Below are 21984 nucleotides of genomic sequence, written 5' to 3' on the forward strand. Positions count from 1 at the left end.
ACGTCAGCGGGTCATGCAGAAATTCGCTATTCGTCTGCACCATATCAGCACCAATAATGGCAGGCATATCGAACATGACGTAACTGAAATCCAAATATCTGTATCGACGTTTACATGTTGAATAAAACGTGTGCACGCCGTAGTTTGTAACTAATTTACGTTTTTCCGAATAGCACAATAATTGTCACCCTGAAGTTTGTTAATACATTATCGTGTTTTGCATCGTATGCCTGATTTTCTGCTCCCACTATTTTTGAGACATCACACTGACGTGTGAATTCTGGTCCCTACCATCGGTGCCCTGTAGTTAAAATGATGCAGACGGTGATCATATGCTCCAAAGCGCTACTTATCCTTTTATGGAGCCAACAGGTTGTTTTGGCTACGACGTAAGTATTGCACGGGTACCAGTACATGCGACATGGGCTTCGTACACCATTAATGCTCTAGCACGTTCCTCAGAGAGCGGTAGCGGCATACTGGTTTTAGCTGCACAACATGGAGAGTTTTTAGTGATAACAACTATTCTTCAAACACTGCCATAGCTGCACTGGCAGTCATGCTGTTGCATTGTCGTGCGTGCACGCGATCGCTGTGTCGTCACGTGCTTGTGTGTGTGTGTGGGGGGGGGGGGGGTGTCGGTGTGTGTGTGGGAGCGCGCACACACGTCTCTCTAGCGGCGAAGTGGGGACCGCAGCGTTATCAAAGGAAACGGTTCGTTTCGACTGCACTTAATGTTTCGTTATTTGTTAGCTCTCTGGAGAAAGGCTGCACCATATTAGTCACGTACGCTAGCGTGCCTGAGCTAAAACGCGTGTATTTTGGCCTCCACTCGTAACACGGTGTTGGCTCTTCAGCTAATATAAAAATTAACTTCTGCATTTAACATCGAGAATACATTAGGTAAGTGAATCTTAATGGCATATTCAGGAGATAACATTGAGCAGCTGATGTAACTTCTCCGCCTATATGCATCATTGTAAAGTGCACCATACTTGCAGTACACAGGCACAATACTGTACACATTTTGTACGCATTATAAGTTTTTACATTTTGACTCGTAAAGTATTGAAAACAGTTTTTCTTACGAATAAGATGCACGCATTACTTATGGAGTTTATCACCCCATTTCATATAATTTAAAGGGAACGCGTTTTCTCTTCGCTGCTCTAGCAGAGCCTGCAGTCGAGGAAAAGATTGGTCCACTCTGACTGTTAATTTATTAATTCTTTTTCAGTTCGATTTTGCTGAACCTGCACTTCACTTTACTTTATTAAAGGTTTGTAATATCGTGTTCTATACGTTTTATATGTTTCCGCTTGGGTTTTGGGTACTGCCAACCCTACGAATCCAGAGGCCTTAACAGACGGCCCACGCAAGCCGTCGTGTTTAGTTTTAAGTTCCCCGCGTATGTTAGTGGAAGAATGATTGCCTTGTCTGTGCTGTCCAAAGGGAAAGTGTGCGTACAAGCTAACCTCCACCGTGCTGTGCCGCTATCTGATTGCATTTTCCACCTGTTTACGCTCTGACAAGGCAGGGCGACCATCTCTTTGTAATTCCTCTCTAGTCTTACAGTCAAACAAATAGCAACTGCAATGTACTCTAACGAAAACGACATCGCTACGATACTGATCTATGAGGAGACGCACCGCAAAGCAGCTGAGGCCCGAAAACTGTACTCACAACGGTTTGCAACGCGACGTCTACATTCCGCGCATGATTTTAGACGTACAGACGTACGTTTAAGAACTGTGGGAGCTTTACATGTACAACATATTGTGGGAAAGCTAATCGGCGACGCATTCGAAGTTGCCCTGATTATTCTGAAGCACATATCACACGGTGTAAACATAGCTTAAATGAAAATAATGCGTACGTACAATGTAGTATAAGCGAAAGTGTTATCGTGTTATTGCATTTATATTGCATTGTTATTTATAACTATAATAATAATAATAATAATAATAGTATCGTCATTATAATTAATATTACGAAAGTCAGTAAATCTCGTCCAGTAATGCCTATTTCTCATCGCAATCAGGACAAAGAAGAATTGCAGTTGATTCTGGGAATAACGAGGCCCTCGGTACAATAGATTTTTGAGGAACGACAGTGGCATCCTTTTCAGCTGCATCTACACAAACAGCTATGTAGGTCAATAATCGGGTACCGTGCTGCAGACGTCTCGTGAATGAAGTAGACGTTTTCCGCGCTTCGTAAGGCACATTTTACGAGGAGACGAATGCTGTTTCGCCACTGTCAATAGACACAATCTATATTACTTGGCTCCTGCGGACCCTCAGTGGTTACGACCACATCACATGCAAGCGCACTGTGGTGTTAATGTATGGTGAGGCACTCTAGGAGATCACATCACTGGACCGCTTTATTTGGGTATCATACTAACCGGTTGCCTGTATTTGCAGTTTCTACAGAATGAGCTGAATCTTGGTCATCTCCTAGAACATATACCTCTTCTATTAGCTGTGAGGGCGACTTTCAGCACGATGGCAGGACACCCCTTGATTGTTGAGGGTTTAGGGAATATTTCGACATTGTGTACCCCGAATAGTGGACAGATCGTGATGATTTTATTCGATGGCCAGTGAGATCGCCTGATTTAGCGCCCTTGGATTTTTTCTTATTGGGATATATCAAAGCCAGGATTTACGAAACGGAACCGGAAAATCCAGATTTGTTAAAAGAACGAATACGTCATGTAGCGCTTCAATATCTGCAGAAATGTTAAGAGGTGTCCATGCTACTACCAAGAGGCGATTAGCTCAATGCTCCCAACAAAGCGGACTTGCATTTGAACATTTTTATTACGAATAATGCAATTATAGATAACTGTCGATCTATAACATAGGTTTAAAGGAACATCATTCGTGATATTCATTATATTTATTGCAATCATTGATAGTGAAGGACGAATTGGTGCGTTATGTATTGTTAACAAAGTAGCTGTCATAGGTTGATGTGCCTTGGCCCTTGTGCGTGTTGTTTTGGCCAGGGACAATCATTCTTTCACACAGACACCTTTCTCGAGCCCATAAATCGAATCCGGCACCCCTCCTACGACAATCAAATTGTTTAGCGACGAGCTGTATGACCAGTTATAGGTGTCAAGTGTTCATTTTCAGGCGCTGGTAGGTTTTCCAAGATGTTGTGGCAGAGACCGGAGTTGTCGAGTGGGAGAGTAGGAGTCATTGTAGAGAAAACGGCTGAGGGATGATGGTTGGGTGGAATGTCTCATGGAGAGAGATGGGGTATTGAATAAAGTGCAGGACACAAAAATCAAAAGGGGAAAGGTGAGTGACAGATGCGGTCTGCGTAAAGGGGGAAATGGCGTGGCAATGTGATATGGTGGTCGGTAAGGTAATGAATAACGCGAACTGCAGAAAAATGGAGCAAAAATCCTTAAAAAGCTGGAATAATAAGAATGAAAGTCAACTTGTTTCGACAGGAACTCAGCGAGCAACGAAGGAATACTTGTTTATTTCAACCTGGAGTGATGAAACCAACGAACAAATGTACCTTTGGTAACACCTGTTTTCTTGGGCAGTAGAGAGTGATTTGTTTTCGTGCGTAACATTCCGTCCGCTTCTGCGAGAGGTATTCTCAGAGGCAGTAGCGGAGAAGTGTTCTGAGGAGTGTCTTAGACCACGGCCTAATGAATGTAAAATCAGTGTTGCTATTGATAGAAATACCACCATCCATGGCGGCATAGTAAGACCAATTAATAATAGTTGTACAGCAGCTACTGCAAAGATAGCCATCCAAACAGGTAAATTATAAATATGTATTACAATGTGAGTCACCAGTGCTCCTGACACACCAGTGAATAGTACGTTCATCGGTCACATGATAAGCAAATTAGTTTTTATTTCAAGGTTCACTTAATTTAACGAACAGATCCGAGAGAAATATTAAACATACTAACTAAAGACGCTATGTAATATATTACTTACTGTTCATTACTGTATTACGTCTGTACTCATTAACTTTTTTAATATCTACATGATATGTTACGGAGGTAAAGTATCACCAGTGGGTTATAACTTTTTGTCACTCAACTAGTTTGAGGCTGCTGACGATATCTGTAGCTTCTAAAATCTATTATGGTACGTAATTGTCAAGCAGTGTGTAGAATAGCACTATTGGTAAACAGAAAAAATTCAGATTCTTAACCAAACACTTCACCATAACTTCATTTTAGCGCGGATATTAAACGTTTATAGTGCTGTAACACTTTACATGTGATAAGCGTAGCATGCAAGTATTGCGTCGGTGGCCTGCGGAACAGTTTAAAAAAGAAGGAAGGAACCAATTTCCCAAATGAAGACACTAAAACACAAACGCGCACACATACATACAGACAGAATTGAGAGGTTTTCTGTAGTTCATATAATTTATCATGATCTTTTTCAACATTGGTTCGAGAGCTAATATTGGAAAAATAAGACGAATCTTATCTTTGCAAATCAGTCGTGGATGTATACCCAAAATGTTTTGTTAATGCCTTTTGGCAGAAATATTCATATTATACTGTCACACGTCTTGATTACAGTTGGTAACTATAACTACATTTCCCTTTGAATTTAAATATATTTTATTTATTGCCCATTTAACTGCAGTTACATACATAAAATTAATGAGGAAAATGTTAACAAACAAAGACAACGGACACAGTTAGCAAGAAATAAGTCACAGGCAAAGGGTCAAGGAAATGGATCATAAAAACAAAAAATAGCAGATACCACTCAACACAAAGCATTCAGCTTGGATAGAACTTAATGTAAAACATAAAGACCTGTTAATAAACATAAACAGATAATAAAAGTAAACAAGTATGTATCAAACACTAGCACAGAGTTAAAATAGGAGAAAACATACATTTAGGAAAACAAGACACAAACATAAAATTTATGTACTTATTTTGGACAGGAAGAGTGCACATCGGAAAAATTCAGTAAAAAACATAATCTCGTTCACACCTTTGCAGTCATGGACACGACCAGAAAACCATCCTCTTACATTCTGATGTCACCATTGTGAACCTGATTTGTAAATTATGTCACATTCAGTTAATTAACTGTTTTTTAGTACGTATTCCCGTAAAATAACTTGCGTTACACTTTAAATAATTGTCAAGAGTTTACTATGTGATTTTTAGACGGTATTAGTAAAGACTTTGTTCTTTGACGTAACGGTAAATTGCGCATGGATAGCATAAGCGGTATGAGGACTGTTCGTAAAATGACAGGTCCCGGATTCATCTATCCCTCCGACGAACTGTTGAAATATGATTTAAGCAACGAGATGGTACAATGAAGAGATATTTCCCACAGTCAGTCGCGTCCGTATTATGAGCTTAAAATCTTTCATTAACGGGTGAGCGACTGTAGTTAAGGTATTTAATTGCCCTTATGAGGAAGATGTCTAATCAGTCTACGATCCCATAGATTCCTTACCAATACAGATTGCAGACTATGACATCATTGTAAACTTGAGTGTTATCACTAAATGTTGCATAATATTTAAGATACGATAGTAGATGCAAAATAAGCTTTGATAAATACAGAGGTAGAGTTAACCGCTTTTTCAAGAACAGGTAAACCTAGTTTTTAACAAAATACCATTGGTATCTGAAGTACGCTATTACAAATGTGATATAGTATGGTAAGCAGAGAGCTGAGGATAGAACAATAATATACGGTCTCCTGGTACTTTATTACTATACTACATCCACATACCACATACCACAAAATGCTGAATATTTTTCACACGCAGATTGGAACATCCGCCTTTCTAGGCCCTTCTGTTAGTGTCGTACTTCTTTCGCCAGCAGATTAAGGATGAAGTAGGTTCCTACAATTCCTTTATAATCTGAAAACAGGCTACCAGACAGTTAAAAATAGACTCTTACGTTATCCACTATGCCTTTGTCTTCCATCTGAATTGTACCGAACAATTTATCCCATATACTGAAACAATTAACTCGTCAGAAGTGATCGTCATTGTGGTGGAAACAAGTAACCGTCACTGCTTCAAGAATGCAGCACGTCAATACAATTATTTCTAATTTAATGCTGCGGTGTGAAACAGATATCGTGTTGGTAAATATGAAAATAGGGGAAAAAAACCTAAGATGTAAATCTGGAAAGCAGAGCTCCCATCACCCCTGCTGGCTGTCGCAAGAGCTACAGCGGTGAGGGGCGACATGCAGGGCTACTGTTGCGTGAGTGCGTGGCTACTGTCTACTCCTACTGGCTAGCAGCTAGCCACTAGCTACTAGCAACTGCGTGAGGCGGCCGCAGGTGGTTTAGCGTGCGTCGCGGGTCTGCCGACTCTACAGGCGCAGCTCTGTCAGCGGCGCCAGCCACGGCGGGCGGACGCCCGTCCTCGAACCCAGGACTGCTGCCATTACCTCGCCGTTGCAGAAGCAGAACAGCGTTGCCACGCACAGGCCCTGAAACACGTCAGTCGGTCCAACTTTCAGTGTACACAATCAGAGAATTGTAGAATTATGCCAAATAAAAACCACATTTAACTATACATTACTATAAATAACGCACCTCCCAAATCGTTAAGGGGCTCCGGAAAGGCTCAAAATCATGAAAAGTTCAATTTTTACTTTTTTGCGTTTTCTGACTCTGCGGACTATTACCTTTTAATAGATATATAATTTATTCAATTCCGAAGACTACAACTATTTTTAAATTTTTTTTGAAATGTGTTCTACATGGGCGTGACCCACTGCGGCGCTGTTAAACTGCTGTCAAATGGTGTTATTATTAACGTCCGTGTTCATCAGGTACATTTTAGTGATGTGAGATAAAGTATGTGTTGTGGCTAACCTGTGATGGTTCAATATATATCGCTGGTGTGATTGTCGATTGTTTCATGTTTATTTACTCTGTCGTTATCTCGAAAATATTCGTAATTAATTCTGTTTCTTGAGTCTCTGTTTTGTTGAGGTATAATGATGAGTAAAAGTAAAGTTATTAGAAATCCTCTGAAGGCTTTTAAGGAAAGGAGAAATGTTGGAAAGCCAAAGGTATGTGTTATTACTGTAAACAATAAAGACGATAACCAAGTGAGTGAACCTAACCTCTCAAGTACACCTGCCCATAGCAGTCAAAGTGGGAAAGAAAATACTTCACAGAAGAAGCTTGGTTCAATGAGTGAAAACTATGAATGTTTTATGGGCGAATCGGATGTGAATGAAGTATTTGATATGTCGGTTCTCAAAGGAATTTTTTCAAACTGTGTAAGATGTATTCATTGTAGTGAAGTTGGTCTGGAACTCTCCATAAAAAGCACGTAGGACTTGCTAGTGAAATACAACTGAAATGTGATAAGTGTTCATACATGACCACATTCTGGAACAGTGTTGCAGTAACTGCAACTGAAGAAAATGGTAGCAAACCCTACGAACACAACAACGAGCGATGCTTGCTTTAGACAAGGAACGCCTTCGGGCTGCAGACAGGGCTGTAAAGAGTCTAGAAATACAAGCAAGAGTAAACAGGAGGAGGAACAAGAGGAAGCTGGAGGAGGAGTTTGCAGAGGATGAAGATAATCCATCCTATGGACCTGGAATGCACTAAAAAGTTAATCCAATCTTTGTCGCTCGATTCCCAAAGCTTTTATTTTCTCATACTAATTACATGTTTTCTAAGGATCTTCCAAACATATTTGTTTCAAACTTTCAGTAAATGTTACACAGTACCTTCTGCATAATTTAACACAGCCTTTTTCCAAAAAAACTGTATATTTTTGAATATATAAATAAAAAGTTGCAAAAAAATGTTGTGAATTTTCATTACAATTGAAAAAAAATCATCTTTAATAACTGAACTAAAATTTTGTAAAATCCCTGTGTCAAGTTGTAGCCCATATTCCAATAAATAATCTGTGAAAAGTTCAACTTCCTACCTCAAATACTTTGTGAGGAAAGATGTAATTTATAAGCGTTATTTTAACATTGCAAGTATAGGGCGTTCCGGAGGCCCTTGAAGTAAAAACTGTACAGACACTCTTGGTTCTCATACTGAGTACTTAGATATGAGGAGGACATGATCGCATCGAAATAAGAATACATGAACTGCATTCGCAATTGAGAATATGGACAACCAGCAGTTGTAGAATGAAATGACGACAATGAGAATCTGTGCCGGAAGGGACTCGAGCCCGGATTTCCCGCTTATCGCGAGCGGTCGCCTTACCATTTGCCTATTCGAGCACGACTCACGGTCACACTCAAACTCCCATTTGTGGTCAACCACCTGCCTACAACCTGTACCCGTACATCCATTATGTATATTCCCGTACAGGTGAGACATTTTACTTGTAAGTCGCCCGCCCGGAGTCGGCGGATAAATACCATATTGCAGTTCCTGTGTTACTCTCAGTTACGATGCAGAGTTCTTTTGGACATGGATGCACGGAAGTTTTGGCCTGGCCGTGAGTCGTGCTCAGAGAGCCTAATGGTAAGACGACCGTCCAGCAGAACTCCAGCACCTCGAGACAACATTTCGGAAAGATGGGTACAACAGAAGCAAATAAGACATGCACTCAGACAGACTGCGCCAAGAGAACAAAAAGAAGAAACGGAAGAACACAAGTCATTGGCGTGTATTCCGTTTGTCTCGAGGTGCTGTAGTCCTGCTGGAAGGCTCTCCTGAAATATTACCTAGGCCTTCGAAAACCAGGCGTTTATCAAATTCCCTGTCAGTGCGGAAAATCATACATTGAGGAGACAGTCCGCACTGTAGAAGAGAGGTGCCGCGAACACAAGCGCCATACCGAATTACGCCAGGCCACTAAATCAGCTGTGGCTGACCATTGTATAAAGACTGGCCATACTATGGACTACGAAAAAACAAAAGTACTCTGTCAATCCTCCTACTTCTGGGACTGCGATACTAAAGAGGCCATTGAAATCCGACAACAGAACGATCTAATTAATAAAGACAGCGGCCTTCAACTTAGTCAGGCTTGGAAACCTGCACTCAGCCTGGAGAGAAAGATGCGGTCCCAGAGATCGAGGACCGCCCCCGAGGGCGGCAGCATGGAGACTGCAGACCCCAGTTCAGACCCAGGCGCCGCTTCCCCCACCACCTCCTGTACCCGCCGCGCCGGCCGCACTGAACACACCAGGAGAGGAACGGTGGAGGGGGTAACGCCTAGTATATATAGGGCGCCCAGAGGAACAGCAGAGCATTCGTCAGGAACCACCTGAAGATGGCAGAGTGTACGTCTGCCGAAATATTGTGGAGACATTAAGACGCTATCCGGTCGGATACCCGAGAAATGTTCAAGTTGGAAATACGCCGGGAAAACTTCAGATCGGGACTGTTTCTGTCAGACATTCTGCAGTCTGATTTAAATTAGCTGACACCTGACAGGGCCCGGCACTGCGGCAAGTACTGCCTGCAGTCGGCCAGACCCAGCCTTCCCTCTGCGTAGCAACAGAAAATGCCTTTAATGTCCTTATCTCCTCACAAAAATCAATTACAAATTCTGAAATTCACACACAAAATATCAAAAGCTTGGTCTGAATTGTAATTAGGACCAGAGCTGCGTTAGTTCATTTGAAACATTTTCATATCTGGGATTTGCACCAAACGTATCATGCCACACTCAAAAAAATTATTGAACTCGGTGAACTATACCTGTTTTTTTATTACCAAAACAACTTCGACTGTGCGGCTGGTCCCGGCGGAGGTTCGAGTCCTCCCTCGGGCATGGGTGTGTGTGTTCGTCCTTAGGATAATTTAGGTTAAATAGTGTGTAAGCTTAGGGACTGATGACCTTTAGCAGTTAAGACCCATAAGGTTTCACACACACTTGAACATTTTTAAACCTTTCGAAATTTGCGTATCGTATATCATTTGCTATCATTTGATACAAGTAAGCTTCTCCACATAACTTTTCTTAATTTTGTAAAACTTAACTCGTAATAAGTAAGAAGTTCTAAAGAACCATGGAAACGCTCTGAAATTCACGTATAGTGTGTAACTATAATGTCTCGCTTACGTCCCTCTTTCGTCCACTACATAACAGATCGTAAGGCACGTTAAAATAACCTTGAAATCAAAGCCACAATGGCTCACTTGTAGCTGGCAGGCTGCATGCTTTGCGCCGCCGAAGTGGCAACACAGTGGGAGTCGAAAGTAAGAGGCGGGAGCAGTACAGTCCTCTCCCTGTCAGATGCGAAATACAGGGTGGGCAGCTAATACTAGCTCAGAAAATACACTGCTAGAAAAAAGTTAGTCCATCCTTTAAAGGTTTCCAGATAACTCAAGATTCTTTGTTGCAACAGTGGATACGGCGTACATGAAATGATTACATTTACAGACAAATAGCACACGCTATTCTGAGGCCCAGATATTTACCCATACTGAAACACCCCTAATAGTACGTTGTATAACCGCCACAGACGCCAATCCAAGCGCTGACTCTGGCATCCAGTCGATCGTACAGATGGCAAATACCGTACTGGGTACGTTATGCCACGCCTGCTCGGTCTATTCGCGTAGTTCTGTAAGAGCTATTGGCTGACGAGTCGCGCGAGTCTCTTCTTGTCCCATCATTCCCACGCGTGTTCGACTGGAGACAAGTACGGAGATCGGGCTGACCAGGGAAGTTACTGCACGCCTTTCAGAGCACACTGGGTTTCATGGGCAGTGTGTGGGCGAGCATTATGCTGTTGGAACAACTTACCACCTTCCTACTGCAAGAACGGCAATATATATATATATATATATATATATATATATATATATATATATATATATATATATATATATATTATTATTATCAGAGGGCAATTATCAGAGGGCTTGTCAGCGTTACCCCCAGAAACATCAAAGTTGAAGGAGTGTTGTAGCTTATCGCACCACAGACCATAAGATCCGGGGTGGGGCCAGTGTGTCATGGACGAATGCACTCTACGAGACAGTGCTTACCGGCTTTACAGCATACGTGGAATCGACGATTAACTGCGTGCAGCCAGCATCTGCTTTCATCACTGAAGTCTACAGAGCACCATTCCATTTTCCAAGTGATCCTCTGACGGCGCCGATCGAGCCATGCACAGTCGATGCTTTCGCTTCAGTGGAAGACTGGCTAGAGGTGTGTGTGCCTGTAGTCCCATTGTTAATAACTGGTTCGCTGCAGTTCGTGTTGACATGTCTGGGCTCAAAAGCAAAATGGTTCAAATGGTTCTAAGCACTATGGGTCTCAACATCTGAGGTCATCAGTCCCCTAGACTTGGAACTACCTTAACCTAACTAAGGATATCACACACATCCATGCCTCAGGCAGGATTCGAACCTGCGACTGCAGCAGCAGCGTGGTTCCGGACTGAAACCCCTAGAATCGCTCGGCCACAACGGCCGGCTGGCCCACAAGCCATCTTATCTGTGCTGTTGTAGAAGTACAATCTCCCTGCTGCCCATACGATACGACGATCCTGGAGGGCGTCTGTGATGTGGGGAATGTCCAGACTCTCCTCTACGGTTGTGATAATGTTCTTGTGATCACCGATACCAGCATCGTTACACAACTGACGCAGAGCTTGCAACTTGTGTGGCAGTTCTACGAAAGGACCATTCCGCCACTCGGTAGGCCACAATATCACCCCTTTACACTCGCTCATTTGCCTGCAGGAAGCACGAGTGCACCTGCTTGGTATGGTTGCCTAATAGCTTCACACGTTTGCACCACAAAGAGCCTTCTGGGTTTGAGCATTCCTTATTGAAGGGTAGACAAAGACGGCGCTCTGGTAGCTATGCCACTACGCTACTTGTTTGCGGCCGATGCTGAAACTACTGTCAGTGCATGTATTACCCCCAGGTGGAATATGCCGTCATCGCATCAAAATCGATGTCGCGTTTCCAACATGGGCAGCCCAGCTTACTTGAGATTTTCCATGATGCCTGCCTTGAACTGCAGGAAATATTTTTCTGGCAAGTTTCATTTTCTTCACCTGTCGGCAATAGTAGGTCTAGACTCTAGAGCAACAACGTAAGAAGCAGCAATGGTATCACTGTAAGACTGTCTGCTATGTTCCATGGGTACAGGACTACACGAAGAGAGGGGAGAAGTGACTAACCTGGAAGGAGGCGGTGACGGCGGAGATGAGCTCGTAGGCCTTCTCCCAGGGGTGGTCCTTCTCGGGCCGGAACGGCGTCAGCAGGTAGTGCAGACCCAGCAGGGGTACCAACAGCAGCGCCGCACGCAGCGCCTGCGCACGTACAGACACTCATTAATCTACAGTCTCGATTCAAGCAACTCAACAACCACACATCAGTCCATCATTCTTCATGCATACCAGTTTCTTTCTGCCAGTGCGAGCTAGAGCACGCCATCTCTTTAAGATAGCCCTTGTTATAAATCAAAATCGCAATGATCAAAATAAATATTGCATATTGCTTTATTGTCAATACTGGACATAACAGGAAAAACTGGTTTCGTTCTGCCAGATATAGTCACAAGAAATCGAAAATAAAATAGATTAATATAGTTGTACTTGATAAACACAAACAAAAAGAAGAAAAAAAACTTTACAAAAGATGTCACTGCAGTTTCTTATCATTGTCGACTTGAAAACACATTGTTTATGAAACAATTGGCCCTCGTCGTCCTGGGGAAACTGTTAGGAACACTCCTCACCAAACTGTCCACATAAGCTTTTGGGATATAGCTTGTTTCCACTTTGTGGTCTTTGGTGGGATAGAACGATAACAGTCACTCGTTTTATAATTGATTATGCATTTTCTGTCCCTCTGAGATCTGGAGAGTATGGGGCGATTCCACTTAGTTGTTGGCATGCTCCACTGGGAAGCTGTTCACAAGATTGTGACGATGGGGCTGTGCATTGTCCTCCGTCACCACACGGAGCAACAATGCGCGGAAGCATGTTGTGCGGATCATCTTCCCATGCATTGGCACAAGTCTTATACTGCGGCCATATATGAGTTCACCCCGAACCATGGCTGAACTGCCATTGTGAGGGTAGCGGTCTACGACATAGTTGGGTTGTGCACGTTGTCCTCCTTGGCTGCACACACGAGTATCATTATTTTCAGGGGGAGACTGATACGGATCAGATCAGGAAAGAGCGTTACGTCCCACTGCTGGCCTGCCCACAGTGTCATGCCAATGTGACACAAGCCTCTCTCCGAACCCGATTTAAAGGGTGAGCCTTGAGATGTCTTCTGGCGCGTAAACCCTACCCATGGATCATTTGTGTTGACACCTGAATTTCTGTAGTAATTTGGAACTGCCGCTGTAGAAGTGTCGCATTGTGTTGAGGGTGTCTGCATACTGTTAGACAGAACATTGTTCCTGCGCACCTGTCGTTTTCCTCCTGTGGCCACTACTGAGACGATCATCGGCTGATGATGTCGCAAGAAACTTGTCCCAGACTCTAGAGACATTAACTCACAGCGATAATCACCGCGACAGCCAGCTGTTGTGGCCGAGCTGTTCTAGGCGCTACGGTCGCAGGTTCTAATCCTGCATCGGGCATGGATGTGTGTGATGTCCTTAGGTTTGTTAGGTTTAAGTAGTTCTAATTTATAGGGGACTGATGACCTCAGATGTTGAGTCCCATAGTGCTCAGAAACATTTGAACGATGTTTTCACGGTGACATTCACCTCTCATATTCGCTGTCCTATTGGAGTGACTATACCCAACATCTGATCGTACGTTAGCTTTGGCAAACCATCCCGAAGCAACAGACCTCTCGTGATGATACACAACACAAGAACTGTAGCGTGTAGAGACGACAAGGTTGCTATAGACTGCACATACTCCTACTTCACAGTAGAAACATGGATTTTTTTCCATCGGGATTGTATTACAAAGAAACAAATATATTGATATCATAATATAAGACAACGTTCAGGTTTAAAGTTTCGGCAATATTCGACACTTATTTTCGCCACTGTGTGATTTCGTTGTTTACATAGGTAGCACTATACTCCAGATAAAACGAAGTTCCTAATCTAATGAAACTGAGTACTATTGTTTTATGTTTAGGGCATTTTCTTTGCTACTTCTTGTTACTTACATTTATCTTTTTCAGAAGTTGCCACATTTCATTTTCCTATTAAACTGTCTGTGAATCTGTGTTAATTTAGTTTCACTGTTTGATTAACGTGTTCTCCGAGCTGAACTGAGAAAGGCGGTTTGGGGGTGAATCGTCTGCAAAAACGAGGGTGAGAAACCGCCTAAAACTACACTTAAACTGGCCGATAGATAATCAGCTGTGCGTATTCGATCCGGGTCCCGATCACCTCGTTGTCCACTCCACGTGGAGAACAGTGTTATGTTTTTTATCAGGCCCATTATAGAGTCGTATTGATTTTCTACCAATACCTGGAGGTCTGGCAGTGGGGCAGAGGTGATTCTACTTGGGAGAAAAGGGAAGGAAAACATCAGCTGTGGCACACGCCTCAGAAGTAAAGATAGCTTGCAGTAACCTTGAATTCAACTACGCGTTTGGGACCACTTGTAATTTAATTCTGAGCCTATGATATCCATTGTACGAGTTAAAAGTTAAATCATGTGAGGGCGAGTATAAAAGTTTCCGAACATTTCCATTTGTTTCTTAGCAATTGGTCAGTGATTCCAGGCTATCAGCTAAGACTGTACATGTAATGACAAATTATTCTATATGTTCTATATTGTGGAGAAGGTACCCGATACAATTTGGTAATAGTTACTGTCGTTACCGAACGACATTACTGATGTATATGTTGCGCACAAATATTTTTTTGCTAAACTAACAAGTTGTGGATATAATCGTGCTCGTGATTGCGCCATTTGATTGAGTCCTTTAACGTGAACATATTTCTGGCGTCTACATAGTGATGAACAGTCACCGTGTCTATAGTAGCATTCATGGCACCAGCTGAAACTGTTGTATCAAGATAATTTCAAAATTAGTCGCCATGTCATCGTCTTACAAAAGGCTACTTCAGGCAAACGTGGAAAATTTGCCGTGCGGTGGCCGGTCTCTGCAGTGGGACGTTCGGCGACGTACTGCACCGTATGACCACAATTAAACAAATACCTGTCAGTGGATATGAACACCCTTCGTCCCTAAGACGGCTTGAAATCTGCTCCATAGACTTTCACTTTGGTATGTGAATGCCTGTGGAGGTTAAACCAGACAAGGTTGCTGGAGTTTTGGAGTAACTCATCACAAAGGCGTACCACTGGGTTCAGGACCGGAATGTGGGCAGGCCAGTCCATTTCAGGAATCCTGCTGTCCACAAACCACTACCTCACAGATGCTGGTACACGACAGGTTGTGTTGTCATGTTGATACAAACGTCTCCGAACTGTTTCTCCTCTGTACGTAGTATAAAATGCTGTAAAATGTGTTTATATCTTTCCACATTTACCGTTTTCTCAAGCGCCATAAACGGACCGCATCATACTGACAAAATCTCCTGTTTGCGCTACATATGATGGCAGGTAACGTCCTTCAGACGTTTTCCAATCTCAAACGCACCACTCGGAAAACTTGATTTCCATTCTCATAGCGGCACTGCTATCGTCACTCTTAAGTGTCTGGCCCAAAATTTGAAAATGCGTCACCTTTCAGGTGTAGAAACACGCCTGCGAACTTTAATTTATGTCACACAACTCCCGACAGTGTACAGAAGAAAAGGAGGAAACATCCCCATCGCAGAACAGAACAGCAATCTGTCATAATGAGTAATGGAAGGTTTCACTGAGTACTCGGACATTACTTTGTTTCTCGTGCATAAACACAATATGAAGCCGCCGTGTGATCGGCGGAGTGGCGTCCTCACCTGCAGCAGAGTGCTGGAGGGGCGGCTGGAGCCGACGCGCGGCCCGGCGCGCAGCTTGGTGAGCAGCACGCGCACGATGTTGCACAGGAAGAGCAGGTTCAGCGCCATCGTGATGCACACGGGCGCCACCAGCACCGCCAGGTACTTGCTGTCGTTGATCCAGCACCTGCAGCCGCGGAGAACACAGCACGCACCGCGTCAGACGGCTCACAATACCACTAGAAAACACTTTGGGGAAGCATCTGTCACTTACCTCATACCTTCATAAGATGTACACCGATCAGTCGGAACATTATGACCAACCGACCTACTACCGACATGAATCCGTCCAGGCAGCAGCAGCGTCACCAAGCGTGGAACAATTGCTACTCAGCATAACACACGGTGCTGGGTGTATCAGTGAGCATGCTGTCCGAGGGTGGAATGGGGAAGGCGCGCGATCTATCTGTTTGACCGAGGACAGATTATGAAGGCCCGGAGGCTCGGTACGAGCATTTCGAAAACTGCACGAGTTCTCGTGCGTTCGAGGAATTCTGTGGTAAGTGTCTTCAACACGGGGCGAGACCAAGGTGAAACCACGTACAGACGTTGTGGGGTTGGGGGGCCACCCCTCATTTCACTTGTCGAATGTCGTACAATGAGCCTCCACATCCGACGAGCCATGCATGTCCCAATGTTAACACCGCGAAATCGGACACTACCACAGAAATAGGCACGTCACCAACGGCACTGGACGTTGGCGCAGCGGCAGAGCGTTGCATGGTCTGATGATTCCCCATACCTCCTTCGTCGTGCTGTCTTTCAGGGGTTTGGCTCCTTGATACCGGTACAGCACTACAGAGCCAAGCTAGCAGCGGTTCCATTATGCTCTGGAGAAAGGTCACGTGGGAATCCATGGGTCCTGCGAAGTTCGTGCAACGCACCACGACGGCCGAGGCGTTACAAGGCCAGGAGTGTCATGGAGTGATTCTAGGAAGACAGTGGCGAGTTCCAATTGATGTGCTGCCTCCACCCCCCCCCCCCCCCCTCATTCGCCAGATCTGAATCCAATCGAACACATTTAAGAAGTGTGAACATGGCGTCAGAGCTGATAGCCCTCTCCCCAGAATTCACGTGAATTCAGTGACTTGTGTGTGCGGATGTGGTGCCAACCTCCCCCTCTGACCTACCAAGGCCTCATCGCTTCGCCGCTGTTAGCCGTGCCAAAGCTGGACATGCCTGCTAGTAGCTCGGTGGTCATACTGTTCTGGCTGATCAGTGTAGATTCACAGTTTAGTACAAGGGTCCTTTCAAAATGATGATTAAATCTGATCCCCTGCCCACAGAAGCCATTTAACCATGTAACGTGTCTAAGCTAGGAGTCGCTTCAGGTCACTGCATATGGCGTAGAGCAGGTGGCTGCTGTTTGCGAGCTATTGTTTACAGAGTCCCCCTCAGAGGCTCTACATCCCAGAATCTGTATGATCTGCTGTGTCTAAATTGAAATGCTGGGTTAGTGTCCAATGGAACAAAGTAGAAAAATAGAGTGACTGTCTCTGGACATACCCATAGAGTAGCAATGTATCTGGAGTCAGCATTCAGATGAGCATAATTGATTTTATGTTGTCACCATTCAGGTACAGAGCCACCGTTGTCACGTTATCTCGGGAAAGCGTAGGTTCGTCCGTAATGCATATCATAAGTTCTTAAATTCATTATGTCACTAGTACAGTTAGATACCCTTCGTACGCTCCCTGAATTTTGTGCAGGCGTTTTGTAGGTACCGTAAAAATTTGCATTTCATATCCGGAATTAAATGGGCTATTAACTTTCAAGAGCAATAAAGCATGGACATCACCTCAAGTCAGTGTCTACTTACACTGACTGTCACATCACATCAGTTCGCTTAGCCCACTACCAAGCAGCGAAAGTGACGTTATATGTCACCATCCGTGATACAAAAATATATAATATCGGAGTAGAGCAACTGAAAACGACGAAGCTTATTAATGACCAAGGCATATTCTTGATCAATTGTATTTGGCAAAGTGCCGAGGAGTGAAAGGATATTTCAGACCATCGGCATTTGTTTCTAGCCAAAATATTTACAAACAACACGAAAACAATACCTATAATGAAATAAATGGAGCCTTTTTACATTATCTATTACGATTTTTTCCCACAACCGACAATGTCGTGAGTACTTCGTTAAAGCTCATTTTCCACTGAAAATATTATGTAATGGAAATAGCTAAATCAGCTTATGTTCTTATTTACACTCCTGGAAATGGAAAAAAGAACACATTGACACCGGTGTGTCAGACCCACCATACTTGCTCCGGACACTGCGAGAGGGCTGTACAAGCAATGATCACATGCACGGCACAGCGGACACACCAGGAACCGCGGTGTTGGCCGTCGAATGGCGCTAGCTGCGCAGCATTTGTGCACCGCCGCCGTCAGTGTCAGCCAGTTTGCCGTGGCATACGGAGCTCCATCGCAGTCTTTAACACTGGTAGCATGCCGCGACAGCGTGGACGTGAACCGTATGTGCAGTTGACGGACTTTGAGCAAGGGCGTATAGTGGGCATGCGGGAGGCCGGGTGGACGTACCGCCGAATTGCTCAACACGTGGGGCGTGAGGTCTCCACAGTACATCGATGTTGTCGCCAGTGGTCAGCGGAAGGTGCACGTGCCCGTCGACCTGGGACCGGACCGCAGCGACGCACGGATGCACGCCAAGACCGTAGGATCCTACGCAGTGTCGTAGGGGACCGCACCGCCACTTCCCAGCAAATTAGGGACACTGTTGCTCCTGGGGTATCGGCGAGGACCATTCCCAACCGTCTCCATGAAGCTGGGCTACGGTCCCGCACACCGTTATGCCATCTTCCGCTCACGCCCCAACATCGTGCAGCCCGCCTCCAGTGGTGTCGCGACAGGCGTGAATGGAGGGACGAATGGAGACGTGTCGTCTTCAGCGATGAGAGTCGCTTCTGCCTTGGTGTCAATGATGGTCGTATGCGTGTTTGGCGCCGTGCAGGTGAGCGCCACAATCAGGACTGCATACGACCAAGGCACACAGGGCCAACACCCGGCATCATGGTGTGGGGAGCGATCTCCTACACTGGCCGTACACCACTGGTGATCGTCGAGGGGACACTGAATAGTGCACGGTACATCCAAACCGTCATCGAACCCATCGTTCTACCATTCCTAGACCGGCCAGGGAACTTGCTGTTCCAACAGGACAATGCACGTCCGCATGTATTCCGTGCCACCCAACGTGCTCTAGAAGGTGTACGTCAACTACCCTGGCCAGCAAGATCGCGGGATCTGTCCCCCATTGAGCATGTTTGGGACTGGATGAAGCGTCGTCTCACGCGGTCTGCACGTCCAGCACGAACGCTGGTCCAACTGAGGCGCCAGGTGGAAATGGCATGGCAAGCCGTTCCACAGGACTACATCCAGCATCTCTACGATCGTCTCCATGGGAGAATAGCAGCCTGCATTGCTGCGAAAGGTGGATATACACTGTACTAGTGCCAACATTGTGCATGCTCTGTTGCCTGTGTCTATGTGCCTGTGGTTCTGTCAGTGTGATCATGTGATGTATCTGACCCCAGGAATGTGTCAATAAAGTTTCCCCTTCCTGGGACAATGAATTCACGGTGTTCTTATTTCAATTTCCAGGAGTGTATGTACATTGCGTGCTTGAGCTCTGTTCCAGTACTGAAAAATCTAAATAATTTTTCGCTTTCATACATCTGAACTCACCTGCCTAAAATCATTCAGGGCTCTTTGCAATCTACACGAAAACCAGAAGGCAGTTATAAAGGCATGAAAGGAAAGCAGTGGTTGGGCGACGAACCACCATCGCATTTGGAATGTCGGCCGAATCCAAGATCAGATCATGAGGGCAGCGCTGGTTGTCCAGAATCTGCCTACTGGAAGGACACCACTGAGGTCCATCACCACTGCTGGTTCGTGACAGATCTACCGACAGTTGGGGCTTGTGCCTGCTATTTGATTTTGAGGCCATACATGAGCATGTACGGGCATATATCACTAGGGGTAACGTGGATACTGCTTACAGGCTAATTAAAGAGACATTTGGAGAAAAGAGAACCACCTGTATGAATATCAAGAGCGCACATGGAAAACCAGTCCTAAGTAAAGATAGGAAAGCAGAAAGGTGGAACAAGTATACCGAGGGTCTATACAAGGGCGAGGAACGTGAGGGCAATATTATGGAAATGGAAGAGCATGTAGGTGAAATGAAATGGGAGATATGACACTGCGTGAAGAATTTGAAAGAACACTGAAAGACCTAAGTAGAAACAAGGCTCCAGGAGTAGACAACATATCGCTAGAACCGCTGATAGCCTTGGGAGAGTCAGCACTGACAAAACTTTATCATCTGGTAAGATGTCTGAGACAGGCGAAATACCCTCAGAGTTTGTAATAATTCCAATTTAATAGAAAACACATGCTGACAGGTGTGAAAATTACCCTACTATCGGTTTAATAAATCACGGCTGCAAAATAATGACAGGAAATCTTTACAGACGAATGAAAGAACTGGTAGAAGCCGACCTCGGAGAAGATCAGTTTGGATTCCGTAGAAATGTTGGAACTCGTGAGGCAGTGCTAACTCTACGACTTACCATAGAAGATAGGCTAAGGGAAGGCAAGCCTGAGTTCCTAGCATTTGTAGACTTGGAGAAAGGTTTTCACAATGTTGACCGGAATTTTCTCTTTCAAATTCTGAAGGTGGCAGGGGGCAAATACAGGGAGCGAAAGGCTCTTTGCAATCCACACGAAAACCAGAAGGCAGTTATAAAGGCATGAAAGGAAAGCAGTGGTTGGGCGACGAACCACCATCGCATTTGGAATGTCGGCCGAATCCAAGATCAGATCATGAGGGCAGCGCTGGTTGTCCAGAATCTGCCTACTGGAAGGACACCACTGAGGTCCATCACCACTGCTGGTTCGTGACAGATCTACCGACAGTTGGGGCTTGTGCCTGCTATTTGATTTTGATGATGTAACATAAACGAAGCATAACATACCCCGACTTAAAATAGGGTATAAATTTAAATACAGATAAAAAAGTCCTTTTCGGTAGCAGAGTAGATTAACGGAGCATCGAAGCAGTAATAAAAGATAGACATTATGCTCTGCTACACAAACGTGTCCCATGAACGAACTGCTTCAAAGACAGACTGTGGACATCATTCAGTCCATCACTACGCCCCCTCTGTTTTGATCCACGATGACAACAAACTGCGAGAAAATCTCTCACCGAAGTACGATAAATGTAAAATATTCGCCATAACCGGAATTGCAGCTACGCCTACATCACGTTCTCAGGTTAACCTAACATTGTCTTCCAGATACGCTACAGATCCGTCTGTCACTATATCTTACGTTATACATAACACAGAAACAAAATAGCTGTAGCTAATATTCTATCCCAATTCTATTAGCGTACTTGGGACGCTTCATGCCATACCATCATTTCATCTTCGGCCAAAGCTGAAGCCTGTTAATGCCTGGTATGTTCAATCGAGATGGAAGCTCTGCGTTAACAGCGATATTAAATAATACCCACAAACATACTGAGCATCTCCATACGTTACATCTATGACCAAGAGCAATGTGCAAGTTTGGCACTGTAGAAAAGATGAACCATTTGTTCTTCCATTGCAATGTCAAATGACAAAGATGTGTTGACGTGTTAAAAGTGTTGATGAATTGTGGACATCAAATATGTACAAGAATCGAAGATTCACTTGGCGCTAGTATGGGGATAACTTATAAAACAGTGTGAAAATTAAACAGGAAATAATAATGCATCTGTACGTTACAATTAGTTACTGGCACATTAATCATTCCAGATGTTGTTTGTAATGAAACATGCTGCCTCTCGAAAGCATTACTGAACTTTAACCTGGAGTCAAAAAGAACTATACGAAGAATTAATGGCAGAGTTTATTTGACGATTTAACTAATACGACAGTCGCCAATAAGATTTTACAAACTCACTATAAGAAAAAAAACTCGTTTTACTGATAGAAGCCGTTTTAGTTTATCTACGAAATAAAATGATCGTATGGCATTACTGTCTGGAAGGTACCACCTGGAGTTCCTCGGCAACGTAGT

General features: G+C 44.2%; 1 protein-coding gene across 1 annotated transcript in view; it reads right to left on the bottom strand.

The window, feature by feature from the left end:
- Positions 1–21984, bottom strand: part of LOC126474840 (calcitonin gene-related peptide type 1 receptor-like) — an 820928-nt gene that overhangs the window by 66314 nt on the left and 732630 nt on the right. Inside the window, exons 8-10 of the mRNA XM_050102318.1 lie at positions 15841–16006; positions 12125–12256; positions 6431–6472 (exon numbers count right to left, since the gene is read on the bottom strand). Of these exons, the coding sequence (XP_049958275.1) occupies positions 6431–6472; positions 12125–12256; positions 15841–16006 (340 nt within the window). The remainder of the gene's footprint in view (positions 1–6430; positions 6473–12124; positions 12257–15840; positions 16007–21984) is intronic.

The sequence above is a fragment of the Schistocerca serialis genome, chromosome 4 (assembly GCF_023864345.2).
Source record: "Schistocerca serialis cubense isolate TAMUIC-IGC-003099 chromosome 4, iqSchSeri2.2, whole genome shotgun sequence".
In the NCBI taxonomy this organism is placed as follows: Eukaryota; Metazoa; Arthropoda; class Insecta; order Orthoptera; family Acrididae; genus Schistocerca; species Schistocerca serialis.